Source organism: Myxocyprinus asiaticus, chromosome 26 (assembly GCF_019703515.2).
Source record: "Myxocyprinus asiaticus isolate MX2 ecotype Aquarium Trade chromosome 26, UBuf_Myxa_2, whole genome shotgun sequence".
Taxonomy (NCBI): Eukaryota; Metazoa; Chordata; class Actinopteri; order Cypriniformes; family Catostomidae; genus Myxocyprinus; species Myxocyprinus asiaticus.
In genome coordinates, this window is record NC_059369.1 from 24,749,195 (window position 1) to 24,768,592 (window position 19,398).

At 36.8% G+C, this 19,398-nt stretch overlaps 1 protein-coding gene, 1 long non-coding RNA gene and 1 pseudogene across 4 annotated transcripts in view; 1 reads left to right on the forward strand and 2 right to left on the reverse strand.

The window, feature by feature from the left end:
- Window positions 1-1,489: 1,489 nt before the first annotated feature.
- Window positions 1,490-5,344, reverse strand: LOC127417087 (translin-associated factor X-interacting protein 1-like; annotated as a pseudogene).
- Window positions 5,345-6,369: 1,025 nt separating this feature from the next.
- Window positions 6,370-8,799, reverse strand: LOC127416976 (uncharacterized). Of its 2 annotated transcripts, none has more exons than XR_007893213.1 (2): window positions 8,656-8,799; window positions 6,370-6,863 (listed from the first exon to the last, which is right to left on the reverse strand). It is a non-coding gene; the product is annotated as an uncharacterized LOC127416976 (long non-coding RNA). The 2 variants fall into 2 exon arrangements; XR_007893212.1 differs by lacking the exon at window positions 8,656-8,799 and adding an exon at window positions 8,225-8,290.
- Window positions 8,378-19,398, forward strand: part of LOC127416975 (ran-binding protein 10) — a 57,948-nt gene continuing 46,927 nt past the window's right edge. For both annotated transcript variants that reach the window (XM_051656633.1, XM_051656634.1), the window contains exon 1: window positions 8,378-8,730. In XM_051656633.1, the coding sequence (XP_051512593.1) occupies window positions 8,532-8,730 (199 nt within the window). In that variant the 5' untranslated portion in view covers window positions 8,378-8,531. The remainder of the gene's footprint in view (window positions 8,731-19,398) is intronic.

Below are 19,398 nucleotides of genomic sequence, written 5' to 3' on the forward strand. Positions count from 1 at the left end.
GGCGCGTAGTGTTTCTTTACAAAGTGACATCGCCAACTACTGGCCTGGAATGCATAATACAGTGTTTTTAGTCATTTTCACGAATGTGTGAACGCGAAACTTTTCAAAAACGCAAAGAAAAAACTTTTCCGTTTTTAGTACATCGTTGTCGTGTAAACATACCCTGAATGTCAATATTAGGTCAAAAATGGCAAAAGAAACAGCTTTCTTTAGAAACTCGTCAGTCAATCATTGTTTTAACAAGGACAGAAAGAGATGTGGAAGGCCAGATGTACAACTAAACAAGAGGATAAGTACACCAGAGTCTCTAGTTTGAGAAATAGACGCCTCACATTTCCTCAGCTTACAGCTTCATTGAATTCTACCCGCTCAACACCAGTTTCATGTAAAACAGTAAAGAGAAGACTCAGGGGTGCAGGCCTTATGGGAAGAATTGCACAGAAAAAGCCACTTTTGAAACAGAAAAATAAAAAGAAAAGGTTAGAGTGGGCAAAAAACACAGATATTGGACAACAGATAATTGGAAAAGAGTGTTATGGATCTTAACCCCATTGAGCTTTTGTGGGATCAGCTAGACTGTAAGGTGCGTGAGAAGTGCCCGACAAGACAGCCATATCTATGGCAAGTGCTACAGGAAGTGTGTGGTGAAATGTCACCTGAGTATCTGGACAAACTGACAGCTAGAATGCCAAGGATCTGCAAAGCTGTCATTGCTGCATGTGGAGGATTTTTTGATGAGAACTCTTTGAAGTAGTTTAAGAAGTTCTGAACATTTTTTTCAAATTGTCATAGACATTTTACACGTTATTAATGTCCTGACTATACATTGTGATCAGTTGAATGCCACTTTGGTGAATAAAAGTACCAATTTCTTTCCATAAGAGCAAAATCTATACATTATTCCAAACTTTTGGCCGCCAGTGTGAAAGTACCATTGACATATAACTCATTATCAAGTAACCTCTAAGTAGACAAGACAGATTAATTTAGCATTATTGATTCCCAGGGAACACACAAACAGAAAAAAAAAAAATGACAATGAATGCACTGTAAGAAGCTTTGGATAAAAGTGTTTGCTAAATGCATAAATGTAAATGTAATTATTAAAAAAAGTGGAGAGAGGCAACTGAAAATTTACTTTGGAGGGTTGAATTCTCACACACACACACAGAAAATATAATTTAAGAAGGTTTTGAACTAGCTGTTTGAAACCAACATACAATTCTTCTGCTAGAGAAAAACAAATTTCCACAATTGGACTTTTGAATCTGAGCCCTTGTCACAACTTCCCCGTGTGACAACTAGCCCCGGTCTTCCCTATGTGTTTTATATCTAAATACATAATAACGTGCATAATAGACAGACACAAAAGTAAAGTGCAAACTCTTAACATCAACACAGTCCTGTGCATGTTATAAATCTTATGTGCGCTGTAAATACACCAACTACACCAAAGAGTAAAGCCATGAGCTTGACTGGACAAAGGTCTTTACTTTAGCCCTGACCTTTTCATATTAGCCACAGAAAGATGCTGTAACACAACCTGTGTTCAGAGCTTGAGCTTGCAATTTGTACCCCTTTGTCTGAAAAGCTACACTGAAGTTCGAGTCGAGGGTTGCAGAATCCAGTGAGGGATCTATGGTCTTGAAGGCAGCCCTTAGGTGCTCTGCATCCACTTCCCTATGTTGATGGTTTACAGAACAAGACAGAGCAATGACAAATAACATTATTCTAAACTAGATTAGTTAAGTATCACCGTAAGATCTCTAATTATAGTACTCTGAATTTTGTAAACAGCAGACAATGATCTCTAACCCTTTGCCTTCCAGTTGTACCCTAAGCTCGCTGATATACTGGAGTCTCTCAGCGATAGCCTGATTTTTAACTAGACTCAGGAATTCTTTGTGCCTTCCACTTGTGTCCTGGGGTGGGAACATGTACACGTCACTTGGGAATCATTCTGTGTGCAGAAGAAAGAAAGGCATACACATCTGGGATGACCTGAGTGTCAGTAAATGATGAGAATTTTCATTTTTGGGGGGACCAATCCCTTTAATGTGAAATTTTGGAGCTGACCTCTGTATAAAGTGTTTGATAAGCTATTCGCACACTATTACTCCCTAGCTCTGTCTGAGCCATTGCCAACAGCTCCTGTATGTCTTGTTCTGACTTCAAGGGGAAAGCCTTCCTCAATACCTCTTTGAAAATCAGCATGAATATTGTAATAATCACATTTCAACCATTATTATACCATTCTTATCCTGAATATTATTTAAATAAAAGACAGCACTGACCATACAACATTTTCTGAGGGAACATGAGTTCTTTTTCCTCACCTAAATTCTACAACAGATAGTGACCCACTTTCTGTTATGTCACTTTGAATTAAAACAAGTGAGTAAGCAGCTGATTCTGTCATGGTAGATCCTCTCATCCACCTGCCACAAAAATAAACTTAGTAACATTACACAACAAATATCATTTAATATATAACAATCTCATAAAATGGGGGATCCCTCTCAGCCTTGCCATGTTGAGGGCTAAGTAATGAGGCCCCTATCCAATACAAATAATAAAAATAATAATAAATAAATATAATAATAACAATAATAATAATATATGGGGGTCCTACATAACCTGCAAAACCTGCTTTTATGGATTTACATGTTCAGGTTAGCTATAGCCAAGACAAAAAGCACAAACTTTCCCAGTAAGGATGTCAAGACATGAGATCATCTTCAAGATTGTTTTTGATTCTTTCCATCAAGCTGTAAGCCCACTCTCCTGCCTTCTCCTTATACTGCTCCACAAGATAGTTGTGTAGAAAAACCTTCAGATCTCTGCAGAAATCACTCTTTATTGAAGAAAAAGTTGTGCAGAAATTACATTTTGAAAATCATAGGAAACATGCATACCAAGTGAATGTTTAAACAAATTGTCTACAAACAAACTTTGTACATTGTCTGTTTATTTCCCTGACAAATCAGAGAGGATAATGGTATGGCATACCTTCTCATTCTCTGCAGTTCTGTCCCTACAGATATCCTTGATTACTCTAACTACATCAGCTTTCTTGAGCTTAAGATTCTTAAGTTTCTCCTCATAGCGTAGATAAATGGGGACATCATTATATGTGCCCTATGAAAACAACTTGAATTTAATCTAGCAAAGCTGGTCGAATTGAGCCTAGTGCTACCAATAACAACAAGCAAATTGTAGATCACAATATTCACACCGGAAACATAAATAATGCAAATAATTTGACAAAATTGCTGTTGGTTTGATGTTAGCAACACTTACAAGCCCAGTGTAGAACTCATTTTGGTCTATGACCTGTCCATTCAGCTCCTGCAGTAAGATCTCTAACTTCTTTTTGCTGGATTGACCTTCAAAGAGCTCTGTGCAGCTAGCATTTATTCCCCCCAAGTATGTCTATTACACATTACAAAGGTTACCTCTGACACTAAACTGTGCTATATATAGAGAAGGGGGAAATCATACCTGAACATTGTTCCCAATTTGGTCTGGGAGTAACACTGTGATTATTATTTGAGCATTGTTGCAGCATGGACTGATTTGAATGTAACAGTGCAGGTGCTGACTTTTGAATAGAATAATGTTCAGTAAGCAGACAAATCCAAAGTGCCCATTTTTATTATTTATTATTATAGAATCCCTCCAGCTCATTCTGAAGGTTGTCTCACTGCATAACTACACCTGCCTATGAACTTCAAGCAGTGTGTCATACTGACTTCATCTTGTCAAAGTCTGTCTGTAAATTTTCCAGCTGCAGCAAGGAAAGAAATCATATCAAATATTATGATTATTGTGTTGGCCTATACTGTATCTGTACAAGGGATACTGAAAATGAATATATAACAGCTGTTCTTTTGTATGTTGTTTTTACAATAGATGAAATATAGGACAATTTCAGCTGTTCTTTTGTATGTTGTTGTTTTCACAATATATGAAATATAGGACAATTTCATCCTACATACCTGAAATTACCAAAGCATTTTGAGGGTGCTACTATAGTTCTACCTAAACAAACCCGCGTTTTTAGTGTAAATTAACTGAGTGAAACTTGGAAAAACAGATGCACTTGCACTTAGACATGCAAAAACTTGTATTTGAAACATTAATATTGAAAGGCATTTCTCTATACCTTCATTAGAGCCTCCATATGCACATGATTCAGGTTCTCTCAGTCTCGCTGAGGGACCACATTATCATATTCTGCTTGCAAGCAGCTGAACTCAACCTGAGCTTTGGTTAGATCCTCTCTACATACCTGCAAAGCCAGCTTCAGCATCCTAGGATCCTTATATTCCACCTCTAAGAGAAACAAGAAAAGCTATCAAGCAAAGCTCAATACCACTGCCTTAAAACCCAGGACACTGTTCTGCACCTTCTCCTAACTACTAAATCAACCCCACCCACTCTTTCTCTTCTGATTATTTTTTTTAAACAAGATTGTTGGCACCAATGCATAATTTCCTTCCCTTCCAGTATCTATTGCAATCTATTTTCTATTCTATCTGCTATCTGTTGACCACAACAGTCAATCACTCTGGATAAAAGTATGTGCTAAACAGCTTAAAAACATACAGTATGTGAATCAAAATGAACATAACTTAGTTATGACACTAAGGTAAATTCACATTAAATCAAATTAAAGTGAGCTAAAGATTTGTTCATTTCCATGTTTATATTATTTTATGAATAAGTGACTCTACTATTGATAAATCTAGTCATCAATAGTTACAACCTTCCTTGTTGTCATTATTGTCAGTATCCTGGGTAGTGGGCATGCTGCTGACTTTGGCAATGAGCAGTCTTCTTGCATCACGTTCATACCTGTATAACTGATACTGGGTGGCCAGGTCTTCTTTAAGACGATCAACCTGTGGGAGACATAACATGCAGATCTGAGTATGTGTTCTATCATACATACTACTGGATGTGTATATCTGAGTATATGCTTTATGTGATTATTTAATTTCAATGTAAAAATTTAGGTAAATGTCAATATAAGAATGTTTGACAATTAACAAAACATTGCTTTCATCACCAGGTATCCAAAATGATGCAGATCTATACAAAGATCTGAATGGAGTGTAAAATAAAATAGGCTCCACCTGAATCAGCAGTTCTGTTGTCCCATCATACTCTCGATGATGCTCTGCAGACGTTGACACCCTTGCTTCAGAGCACTGATCTCATCCCTCTCCTGTAACTGTAGATCCAGAATCCTCTTCTCACATTGTTCTGACACCAGCACTAGTTTTGCCCGCAATGGTAGCAGATCCCTGATCTGTTCACGCAGGTGTGCTGGGACAGTCATTAACACTCAACTATTATATTTAGCATTTCATTCTACTTTATTTAGAACATGCTGGTATAGCTTATCTTAAGCCATCTTTACACTGCAAAGGTGGCACAGAAGCTGCATCTAAAGTGGCATTTAGGTACATTCACACAGATGTTGAATGCCACTAATAGCAAGCATAAATGCATTTACACAGTAATAACAACTGCATAAATAATGTTATGAGATTAATGTTTTAAATATAAAATTATGAAAACAGAAACATGAAACAAATGAAAATATGAAGTTATACTTTTAAATATGAAACTAAATTAGAAATACGGTCTATCGTAACAACAACAAAGTTTAAGGCTACTCTGATGCTGCATTTCATTTACACAGAATTTAAGAAGCATCAGAGCTGCCTTTGATACTAAGGGCTGAGGTGGGTCAGAGCAGGTTTAATTTAGTCTGGCTTTTGCGTGTTTACACAGAATATTGAGCAGGCTCAGAGCAGGCTTAACTCTGCTGTATAAAGATGTATTTAGAGTGTACAGAGTACAAAGCAGCTTTACAGAAAATCATACTGTAATGTCTGAAATGTCTTTAAGTCCCAAATGAACAGCTTCACCAAAAAACTGAATTGATTAATATTTTTGTCTTTAAGCCCCCAGTAAGCAAGCCAAAGGCACATAAATCAGTTAGTTAGTGGAGAAAAAAACCTTGAAATAAACCAGACTCTGCTGGGGGATGGACGGTAAACTGGAAAAAGTGGTAATCCAGTGGTAAAAGATTTATGCTGCCATTACAAAGGTTTCTTCCCACAAATTTCAAGAAATTATTTGTACGTATATATATATATATATATATATATATATATATATATATATATACACACAGTTGAAGTCAAAAGTTTACATACTCCTTAGCCAAATACATTTAAACTCAGTTTTTCACAATTCCTGACATTTAATTGTAGAAAACATTCCCTGTTTTAGGTCAGTTAGGATCACTACTTTATTTTAAGAATGTGAAATGTCAGAATAATAGTAGAGAGAATGTATTATTTTAGCTTTTATTTCTTTCATCACATTCCCAGTGGGTCAGAAGTTTACATACACTTTGTTAGTATTTGGTTGCATTGCCTTTAAATTGTTTAACTTGGGTCAAACATTTTGGGTAGCCTTCCACAAGCTTCTCACAATAATTGCTGGAATTTTGGCCCATTCCTCCAGACAGAACTGGTGTAACTGAGTCATGTTTGTAGGCCTCCTTGCTCGCACATGCTTTTTCAGTTCTGCCCACACATTTTCTATCAGATTGAGGTCAGGGCTTTGTGATGACCACTCCAATAACTTGATTTTGTTGTCCTTAAGCAATTTTGCCACAACTCTGAAGGTATGCTTGGGGTCATTAACTTCCTGGCTGATGTCTTGAGATGTTGCTTCAATATATGCACATAATTTTTCTTCCTCATGATGCCATATATTGTGTGAAGTGCACCAGTCCCTCCTGCAGCAAAGCACCCCCACAACATGATGCTGCCTGCCATGACCTATTGTAGATAATAGAGAAAGAGTTATTTCGGATAAAAGCAGTAAAGGAGTATTTGGGTAGTTCACATGGAATGTCAAGCAGTCATTTGAATTGAGAAACTACATTGTATACTTGTACTTTTACATTTTTCACACCGTAATACTATTAAGAGAACGACATAAAAGATAACGTGACTAAAAATGGAGAAAAACTTAAAAGAAATGGTGACCTGTCACAGAACATACAGTTTATAGTTTCCTTAGTACATACATACATTTAAACCCAAAGTTCATGGACATGTTATTTGTCAACTACCCATTTACTGACTGCAGTTTTGTAAATTAATCTGCAACCTAAAAATTCCTTCAACCTCGCTTGAACTATAGACGCCATTAGTGTTCAAACGTTCTTAGCTTGCCTTTCAGAGTATGACAGCGGTGGTAACTGTAGTTCTTTCTTTGCCGACATTTTGGACGACTGTTTCAAAAAGCAGCTATTTAAATTTTCTGATTAAACATCTCAGCGTACTATCAGCTGAAGCTACAGCAGCGTGGCATTGTTGTTGTTTGAGAGTTGGTTGCCATGGTATTAAAGGACCCTAGAAAAGACCTCCAGCATATAGGTGTCTACAATGTGCCTGTATGAAAATGAAATTGTCTGATCGTCTAGAAAACGGTTTGTCTCGTATGGAATTAATTGATATATGTAAATAGATAAACAAGGTATTTATTAAATATGTAAAGTATTACATATTTTAATCCGTTTGATGTGTGATAGCGATTGTCATTTTTTTCTCAAGGCAATAATTAAATGGCTACTGTATTACACCGCAGAGGGTCTTGTTTTTCTCTGCCTATCTGTTTTTTTAGACAGTAGGAATCCTTAAGAGTGCTTAACTTGTTGAACAAAATGTTAAGTTGATCAGAGCTAGTAGGGTTAGAAGTGTGAGTGAGTCTGCTTTTGACTAACATGAATTTGTTTCAATGTTGTGTTGCTTATGTGCTGTGATACACCGGATTGACATTGTGATAAATATCAATCCGCAAAATAAATATTATTTTATTTTTAATAAAAAGGCAAATAGTTATGTATATAGTTTTAAACATCCTGTGAATACAATCGGTAGGATTTTATGTAATATCATAACACTGCTTCACAAACTTGAGGTTTGGTATTAGAATTACACGAAGTCTGTTACATAAAGTGCTAAAAATAGTGATACAATTATGTGCAATCATAGCAGACATGCCCTGAAATGCAGTTTCAGCACACGTTTGATTAAATAGCAAACTATAGAGACACTAATTAAAGATAAAAAAGATACATGATTACTTTCAAACAAATCTAATATATGAGCTTTCTTAAAAAGCAGTGTTTTACCGCATGATTATGGGTTGTGTTGAATACTACAAATCCTACACTGCACTTTGCACCCGTGTTCTTTTTCAAACGGACTAAAATTAAATTATTCATGGGGCATGTAGTTAATGGCACTTCCCTCGTGTCATCAGTGTGCACTGCGCAGGGCTTTGTGTTCAACTACAGTACCCACACGTCACTGTAGAGCGGCTGCTTATCCGGGGGTGTCTCACCACTGCTGTGTTTCTCCAGTCTAGCGCTCACTCCTTTTTAGCGGATTGGCACAACAGGGTAGGATTACGAGAAGGAATAAAAAACATAACCAAAAATGGCAGAGCTTGGAGCGGGGAGCCTGCTAACAGGAGATCCTGCTTTTAATTATCAAGAGCATGAGCTAAACGAGCGTTTGAAGCGGCTGTACCCGGCCGTGAATGAGGAAGAAACCCCCTTACCCCGATCTTGGAGCCCCAAGGATAAATACAGCTACATCGGGCTCTCACAGAATAATCTGCGGGTGCATTACAAAGGTATACAGATGTGACACACTCGCCAGAACATTGCTGAGCTGTCAACTCCATAGGCCTTGACAATCCAGGTGGTGACTGCTGTGGTGGTTAGCTGCACTCGAATATTTGCAATCTCCCCGATCTAGTTTGAGCTGCTTTTTCCGACCTCTTCGCTTTGTTGCATAGAAGGAAAGAGGAATGTCCAAATGGGTTGACATTTAGCAAACCATGTCAGAATTCGGTAGCTAGAGAAGCTCAGGGTTGAGTAACATATGTACGACTAGAGAACCCATCGTGTCAGTCTTGCTTTTGGACACCTACTATTACCATCTGATGGACATTAAGTGCCATTGGTTTACCGAGCTTATCGTGTGAACTCACATGAATCCCTTTCGGTGACTAAGTTGAAACTGGTGCTAGCTAGCCAGTCACAGTAGGGCAATAAAGGCAGCTAAACAGCTACACCATTGCAATGAAATGCACATCGATTTTGTTTACGCCGCATTGCATTATTTGTTATCCACTTTCGAGATCGGATGATTTATACAAGGGTATAACATTTGAAAGAAAAAAAGCTGGAAATAAACTTTGTGTGTGTGTGTGTGTGTGTGTGTGTGTGTGTGTGTGTGTGTATTTGACATAGACACGACACTTTACGCACGAACATGCGTATTTGTTTATTATTGAGGGATGGCGAAAAACAGATGAATGATTCGAATCTAATGAATCGTTCCAAGCCCCGAATTCATCATAGGTGTGAATTCGAATTCTACAGCACTGGTTGTTTGAATACCTTTCCTGACGATACCTTTCCAAAAATGTCCTGACCATATTTAACCCCAAAATGAATGCAAAAATACGAAATTATATTTTGCAAAAAATAAATGAAGCCTACATTACACGGACTGTTTTTGCATTGTGACATTAATATCAGGACACTTGTGAAAATTTTACCTCTAATGATCATAAATACCATATCACGTTGTCACATTTTCTATGATGATCCTCATGATTGTAACACAGTCATTGTTTTTATTTATTTTTTATTTTTTACTGTATTACAGCAGAGTAGGAAGGACTACTATGATGTATAAATACTTAAAGGAATAGTTCACAAATAAATGAAAATTCTGTCATCATTTACTCACCCTCATGCCTTCCCAGATGTTTATTGCTTTTTCTTCTTCTGCTGAACACAAAGGAATATTTTTAGAAATATATCTCAGCTCCGTTGGTCCATTCAATGCAAGTGAATGGTGAACAGAACTTTGAAGCTCCAAAAAGCACATAAAGGCTGCATAAAAGTAATCCATTAGACTCCAATGGTTAAATATGTGTCTTCTGAATCTATATTATAGGTGTGGGTGAGAAACAGATCAGTATTTAAGTCCTTTTTTACTATAAATCTCCACCGTTGACCAGCACTGATCAGTAGGTTGTGATATGCACAAAGAATGTGAATCGCCAAAAAACAAAAGAAGAATGTGGAATTGAAAGTGAAAGTGGAGATTTATAGTAAAAAAGGACTTAAATATTGATCTGTTTCTCACACACACTTATCATATGCGCTCCTGAAGACATTGATTAAATCGCTGGAGTTGTATGGATTACTTTTAGGTTGCCTTTATGTGCTTTTTGGAGCTTCAATGTTTTGGTCACCATTCACTTACATTGTACGGACCTACAGAGCTGAGATATTCTTCTACAAATCTTTGTGTTCTGCAGAAGAAAGAAAGTCTTCCACATCTGGGATGGCTTGAGGGTGAGTAAATAATGAGAGAATGTTCATTTTTTGATGAACTTCCTTTAACACTTTATATATATATATATATATATATATATATATATATATATATATATATATATATATATATATATAAAATTCACGTTTAAATAATGAGATTATCATAATGACCATCTTTTTGTCACATTGCAGTAATGAGAATTGGTGGTAAAACGTACATAACTGTCATAAAAATAAGGTCACAATGTAAAAAGTCTTTATGGCCCTAAAATAGGCTTAATTTCCTTATTTTTTTTTATGTATTTATTTTTATTTGGGTCTAAAATAGGATCAGGACATTTCCTTGACAGGTTTCATGACAATCACCCTGTAGTGGTTCTCCAGTCGAATGCCCCAGGTGCCCCAGTGAATTTACCCTGTGCAGATGTACTTTTTTGTTTAACAACAGTGTAATTGCTTATAGAGAATATATAATAAAGCAGTCTAATTTAAGAATGATTACTAAGGACAGTCTAGATGTTGTGTATGGTTAAATGACTTTGCACCTTTTATAACAATGAGATCTTTTTTTCATGTGTCAGTGGATCTGTTCTGCATTGTGCTATACTTTAGGACAGTTACCATTTGAAGGTCATTTCAATTGTCTATAGACTTTATTGTTTATTTTCTTACATCATGTGTTGTTGCACACATGACAGCTGTCAAATAGACAGCATGTTTGTGTCAATGCCCAGGTCCAGTGGGACTTTAATATTTATCCTAATATTTTAGTTGAGTTTATCCCCTTTGACTAAACAATGAAGAACACCACATCATTTTGGAAATGTACACTGCTTTGTGTCAGTGGAAAATTGTACCTCATTGGCAACTATCTTCTTTCAGGGCATGGGTATGTTTACCACTTCATATGGTGGCTGATGTGTGCCAAGCATTTTGTATTTAGAGTACTGAGACTATTTGTTAATAAGTGTTGAGCAGGAATCAGATGTTTTGATATGCTGATATAAAATGTTGGATGCTTGTTTGCATTTAGAAGGTATCAGTTTATCCTCAAAACAGGATTGGTGTGATTAAATTTGGATTAAGCAAAGGGTTGCACCATTAATCCAAATCAAATTATACACGTTTTGTAGCAACATATTCGGAGCAGATCCCATTAAGATTTTAAGTATTAATCCTACTGTCATCTTCTCACCCTTGTGATTTCAGTGCTATATTGGCCAGTTTACCAGATTCTCCAGACCACATTAAAGTTAATATCTTTCATGTTTCCAGATTAAGACAATAAGGTTGTGCTGTGAAAGACTTAATATCATGACCTTGTTATGGCCAAAATCCATTTGTTGTTTCTGTATCTCAACCTAACTTTGTGAAGTCAACCTTTAAGTCAAAGCTTAACCTTCTGAGACCTGGACGAGAGTGCTGTGTGCATTTTCCGTTTCCCTTTATGATTTGTAACTTCTTTGCATAGCAAATATTTTGCCTAAAAAACCTGTCCTCATATGGGGACAGTGGGTCTAAGATTTTGATTATTTTTTTAAATTAATAACAAGCTATAAATAGTCAGCTTTGTGTATCAAATTGTTTAATACAATGTTTTTTTCAATACTTTGTTTTCACAAAATTAGTTATGTTGGGGACCATTTGCCCTTGCTTTTTTTAGCAACAGTGTTTAGTGTTATAAATGTATGAATAGATTTTTTTTTTATTTATTTATTTTTTTTTAAGAAAACATAATATCTACTTATTATAAAGCTATTTGCTTAATAGCTAAATGGTTAGCTATTTATCACATTTGTGGCAGTGAAAGCACTACATTGTACATCCATGCAGATATTGTACTGCATTGTATTATGACACCACCTCCTGTGAGAAGATTAATGTAAGGAAAGATAAACAAATACAAATATAGAATAGGCCTAGATGAGAAGAATCTTTCTATGCAATTTGGTGGACTGCTGTCTGTTTCCTGTGGCAGGCTTTTGGTTCGTTGTGTTTCCTTTAACCTCATTGTAATGTTTGCCTATAGAGAGAGGGCTTTTGCCTGTCTGAGGAACCAATCATGCATGTTCACTCCGTGCTGTGATGTCACCAGATTGTGTTAGTTAGTTTCCCCCTAGTGTCTCTGCAAAGCTGTGAAACCCTATTTGCTAACACTAGCACGACACTCCCAATCTTCTCTTGCTCTCTCTTTGTTCACTAATATCACAGATTCCTTTGGTCTGTTTAGCTGATGTTTTGGGTGCTAGCTGTAGCCTTGTCCTGCTCCCACCGTTTCCCTTAAATGTTTTGACAGAGACTTTGAAAAGGAGATTTACCAGATAGCCACCCAATTATGTGGTGCTGTGTGTTTATTAGAGAGAGAGTGTTTTTGAGTATATGTCATTCCACCATTCATTGCGCTACACATACTGGTTAATGGCTCCCTTTCATGCCAAAATCAAAAGAAAAATATGATTTTAGACTGTATTTTGCATAAACACAATAAAGTATATTTTAGGACCATTACGATTCTTTTTGCCTTGTGACATTATTATTTGTTCTTTTCATAGTAGTACATATAGACTTATAACAGAACATTCTACATAAAAAAGGGGGTTGGTTGGGATGAACATAACAATGGAGTCAGATCATAGCATTCATAAAGAAACAATGCAATAACACCTTAGTTCACCCAGAAATGAAAATTCTGCCATTATTTATTTATCCTTATGTTGCTCCCAACCCGTATGACTTTTGGGGTATTTACATTTGGTCACTTGGGCTGAAACGATTAGTCGACTTTATCAAAAAAATTTTTTTATTGTCGACAAAAATTTTCATTGTCGAATAGTCATTTGATCTAATTTAATGTAACTTGTGATCACATTAAACTCTAGTGATGATGTGCGAGAGCAGCATTGCAGCTTGTGCCTGACTGAGGAGAGGAAGAATTACACAACTCACAGTCCAGATGCACTCTGAACTTTCCAAACAGCTTCAGGTGATGTAGATCACAAAGTATGAGGAAATTATAATGCAAAAATACCAAATTAGTAAATACAGAAGCACGCTCGTTGTGGAATAAGTGGAGCTGGAGCTCTTTAAAGGAAACACCTAGCGTTACATCTTTAATGCAATTATATTTAATGCATTATAGCTTTATTAAAGTTCAAATAATATGGAAGCAGATCATGTAAATAACTACAAACTCCGAAACTGGCATTTCTCTGTGCGGTCAGTGCCTCTTCTATGAGTTGTGCGAAGTGTCCCGAGCTAAGGGGGAGAGACTGAAACTGCACCCGGCTGAGTCACACACTGTCGCAGGTACTCTTGTTCCTCAAGCTCGCACACTTGCTGCAGCTAGATTATAACGTGATGACTCACGACTTATTGAATCATAATATATGTGTCACTGTGCATTTCTTATTGTGAAGAAAATTGGCAATACGCAGCTTTATTAATGAGAGAGAGTTTGTTTTTTGTGAGTTAAAGATGGACTGAAGTGAACAAAAAGGTGAGAGAGGGTAGTCTTCGCCCCATTATACACTGCAACAAAATACGTTTTTGATTTGTTTTTGTTTTGGCTTGTTTTCCAAAAAAATATCTAAAACTTGTATAAAACAACGTACATTTTCTTTAGCAGTTATACTGCAGAATCATTTTTTTTTTATCTGAGAATGTTGAATATAAAATTTTAAATACAAATATTTTGGGGGCCTGGGTAGCTCAGTGGTAAAAGATGCTGGCTACCACCCCTGGAGTTCGCTAGTTGGAATTCCAGGGCATGCTGAGTGACTCCAGCCAGGTCTCCTAAGCAACCAAATTGGCCCGGTTGCTAAGGAGGGTAGAGTCACATGGGGTAACCTGCTCGTGGTCACTATAATGTGGTTCGTTCTTGGTGGGGCGTGTGGTGAGTTGAGCGTGGATGCCGTGGTGGATGGCGTGAAGCCTCCACACGCGCGATGTCTCTGTGGCAATGCGCTCAACAAGCGACGTGATAAGATGCGCGGGTTGACGTTCTCAGAAACGGAGGCAACTGGGATTCGTCCTCCGCCACCCGGATTGAGGCGAATCACTGCGCGACCACAAGGACTTAAAAGCACATTGGGAATTGGGCATTCCAAATTGGGAGAAAAAAAAATAATTTCAAATATTTTTTTAAATATAAAAAAAAAAAAAAAGATGCATTCACCTGAGAAGCAGCATATAAGATATTTAGACTTGCTTTTAGAGAATAGATTTTGAATATAAGTATATTTTGTCTGTATTGCACTCGCAGAAGTATAACAAAGTGAAAAAATACACATACACAAAATACACTTATATTTAAGATACATTCTCTTAAAGCAAGTCTAAATATATGTTGCTTCTCAAATAAATGTATCTTGTTTTAAGGATTTTTAGACCATTTTAAATGGAAAACAAGACAAAAACACTTGATAACAAGAGGATTGTTTTCAGTGAATTTCTTTACTGAATTAAACTTAATAAAAAGTATTTTTTCCCTTTAGTCCAGTGAATGTCATTTAGAGGTATTTTTAAAAGATAGTTTTGTCCTCTTTATTGTTAGTAAGCACGTTTAATACAACCTTTTAAGTCTGGGTACAAGCTGAATAATCAGTTAAGATCTAATGATTAATCATTGCAATTATCACCGAATAGTCGAACAATTGTTCTAATAATCGTTAGATTAGTCGGTTATCAAAATAATCGTTAGTTGCAGACCTATTGGTCACTTCATGCATTTTTGCTGATCAGAGAGCTATCCGATCATGAAAAGACCAAATGTAAATGCCCTCCAAGTTGGATTTGAGATGGATATAATCCAATCATTCAGCCCACCAATTATTTGGACCATGCAGAACACAGACAGGTTAACCTGTTTCTGCACCGTCTCCAGGACGTGAGCAGGGTCCGAGTTGGGGTGGCAAGTGGTGTGGTAAAGCTCATTTTTAGGGTGGAAGCTGCCACCCTTCTGGACCCGCCCCTGATAGTAAATCACATCTTTTAAATTTTCTGCTCAGCATTAGAATAATCCCGGAAGTGAACTCCGTTTTATTTGCATATAGAGTGGGAATTGAAGATTGGATTTATATCCATTTGGTGGAGACACATTGATGTGGCCAAGTGTAAATGGAATGTGCTTATTCAGTCGGATAGCAATCCGATCAGTAAAAACGCATAAAGTGACAAAGTGTAAATACCTCCTTTCTTTCCTCCCTGCAGTAGCTAACACAAAATGAGAAATTTGAAAAATCCTCACACAGCTTTTAGTGATAAAGTGAATGGTGTCTCAGGGCTGTCAAGCTCCAAAAAGGCCCAAAAAGTACAAATGAATTCAATGATCATCAACTCCCCCTTGCAGCACCCAAGGCTTCTGACCAAACTTAATAATTTCAAACCTGCACTGTAATCGCCATATTGGACTTGGGTATTGCTATTGGGAGCAGATCAGTGATTTTATTTGAGAGTGAACCATTCAAATTTCCCCCTGATTTGACCTAGAGCTGCACGATTCTAGATTAATTGAGAATCACGATTTTTTTGTTTAGAATAAAGATCACGATTCTGAAGTAAAATGGTTATTTCAGTGATTTACAAAACCTGGACATAAGGGTATTAAACAAAGTAACATATAATTTGCTAGAGGTTCTGACAAAATTTTCTTTGCATCAATCTATGCAAAAATGCAATAAAGTTGAAAATCAGATATCTAAATTTAAAATGTCCTAAGTCCACAACGAATACATTATAATCCAAACAGCACCTTGTGATTATTGCAAAAAAAAAAAAAAAAAAAAAAAAAATCCTGTTAAAAAACTGCATAATAAATAAAAAAAAAACATTTAACCTGTTTCTCACATAGTAAGTAAAAAGCAAAACGAGCAGAAAAAAAGCTTCATTAACAGTTCTATGTTAACTTGGTATTGCACTTGTAAGCAAATATGCAATAAAACACTGTTATTTTACAAAAGGTTTAAAAATGAGTCCTTCAGTGTTTCTCTTGTAAAACTTGCTTCAAGCTTGTAAAGGAATTATTCAAGAGCCAGTAATTAAATAGAGAACAGAGTAAACAGTGCTTTAAATTTTTTAGCAACAGTAACAATTAAACATTTAAAAAAATTATAATATAAAAACATTAAAAAAGGTAATGTAATGCAAATGAAAGTACTTAAATATTTGACACTCTTTACTGTGTGATTACTAGATCTACATTAATACTGATTTGATGCAGTGAGAATGCCTGAATGCCTATAACAGACATCATGCAGCTTATATACATTTAGACATCGTAACAATCTAAAATTTTGTAGAATCCCCTTCTGCTTATACATTAATGGCTGTGTTTGCTTTAATATCTCCTCAAGATAGTGCAGATTTAATCCCGTCTGTTTACACTGGTAATTCATTAACAGCTGTGTTAACATTAATATCACCTAAAGAGGGGTATTTTGATTAAAAACAGTCTCGTACAGGAGCCCTGCATTCATCATGAGACACAAGCGCATGGGCAGATACATGCACGTGAGTGTTTAAAAGCAGCCGACTGTAATCAAACAGCACACGGGTAGCGAATTTAGTCACATCTTGGTAATGCTGGTATATTTATCGCATTGGTGGCTTTTAAAATATTGAACTGAACAGAGATTCCATCACACTCCTAGCTAATCATGGCTGCACCCTGCAGTTTGTAAAGCACTGTGCTGGACAAACATCTTTGGCCATTGCGTTTAAGTTTATTCAGCATCTCATGCAGGAGCTCTGTGTTTTGTAGATGCCATAAAAAGTTTATCAACATTTAAAAACATGTCTTGAAGTGAATTTCGAATTTAAATTTGACCGCCTTACAAAGGCATGCCACTGGAACGTTAACATACATTGCAGGGGGTCTGGGTAGCTCAGCGAGTAAAGACACTGACTACCACCCCTGGAGTTGCAAGTTCGAATCCAGGGCGTGCAGAGTGACTTCAGCCAGGTCTCCTAAGCAACCAAATTGGCTCGATTGCTAGTGAGGGTAGAGTCACGTGGGGTATCCTCCTCGTGGTCGCTATAATGTGTTTCTCGCGCATGGTGAGTTATGCGTGGGTGCCGCGGAGAATAGTATGACGCCTCCACACGCGCTATGTCTCTGCAGTAACACGCTCAACAAGCCACGTGATAAGATGCGCGGATTGACTGTCTCAGACGCGGAGGCAACTGAGATTTGTCCTCTGCCACCTGGATTGAGGCGAGTCACTACGCCACCACGAGGACCTAGAGCATATTGGGAATTGGGCATGCCACATTGGGGAGAAAAGGGGAGAAAAAAAAAACATACATACATATATACATATATATAAACACAAAGTGACTGTATGGCTTCAAAAGACTTGGCATATAGTGCACAATTTTTATCGACTACTGTATTTTTTCCATTTTAGAGCCTGACAGCCCTAACATTTTTCCTTTTAGTTACTTTTTACATAGAAGAAAGAGAGTCCTTGTGACATATATTTTTGTGTCACTTATAAGGAGTAACAAAGTGTAATGGCTGATGGTCATTTGGATGCCAGATTTAAATTGGACCACATTTCTTCCCAGTCAGGTTTGAAACCCATCCAGCCTAGCTCCCTTTCACAGACTGAAAGAATTGATAAGGGTTTCCCAAAACAGGGCCGTTTCTAGGCATAGGCGAACTAGACGGTCGCTTAGGGCACCACCTCGCCTAGGGCAACAGAATGGTCTGAAACGGCCCTGTCCCAAAACATTAAATCAGTGAATTTATATTGTGTAATTTTTTCACCAATCTGTTCCAACTAAAGCAAGCATCAATGTGTTTGAAAATAGTATGTCTCATGTATGTCATATACAGTGTGTCACAATGTAAAAAAAATATTTTGCCCTAAATATGTGCTTAATTTGTTTTGTTTTTTTATACAAAACATATTTTCTTATTTGCCTTAAAGGGTTAACAGATTATTGACTCACCCCATTAAAAACAACAAGAGAAAAACTCATATATTGAACATGTACTGTATAAAGCAGCGCTAATGCAGAACATAACATAAAATGATATGACCTACAAAGGATTAGAGCAGTGTTGTAAGACACAGCAGACCTATGAATATGCAGTGCAGAGGAGGACGCTGTTTGTGTTTTGTGCATTAAACATGTTTGGGAGAGAGATAGAGGGAGGGACAAACAGACAAGGAACTAAAGAAGGAGAGAATCTTCCAGGGTCATCTCACTCCTCTGTGCTCCCAGAATGGTGTGGTCATGGCATGATGTATAAATAGATTGAGTGTGTGTGAGCAGGGGGGTGAAGAGCGTGTGCATGTATGTGCATTTATAGTTTGTGTGTATGTGGAAGAGAGTCAGGGATTTGCTTATACAGGGTTGTCTGCTTTTACTGTGAGCTGGCGTTATAAATAGATTTTGTGTGTGTTCATGATTATGAATGCTTGTCTATTGTAGCTTGTAGCAGGACTTGGGATTCTAAATATAAAGGTGATTAATATTATTTCAGTAATCAGAGATGATGATGATGATAAATGCATACACTTGATGCAGCTTTCAATGACAGTGGGGATATAGGATAAACTTTTAAGTCCCAGTTAAGGTAAATCAACTAAGTATGGGGTAGATGTAGTATATATGTATAAACTATTTGAGGAATAGTTTACCAAATTAAAATTCTGTCATATTTACTTACCTCATCTTGTTCACAAAAGGTGGAATGTTTAATGATGTTTGGCCACTCTTTTCCATATGATGAAAGTGAATTAGGACAAAAAGCACCATAAAAGGTGTCAATTTGGGGATTTTAAAGCTGATGTATTTTTTTGCACCAATAGCGCCATCAAACAGAATTAAAAATATAATTTTTGTTTTTAAAAAAGCTTTCTGAATATGCCCCCCGTCTGCCGTTGGTCAAACAAAGAGATACTCACGCTATTGGTTGAGTAACGCTGTTAAGGCGTGTC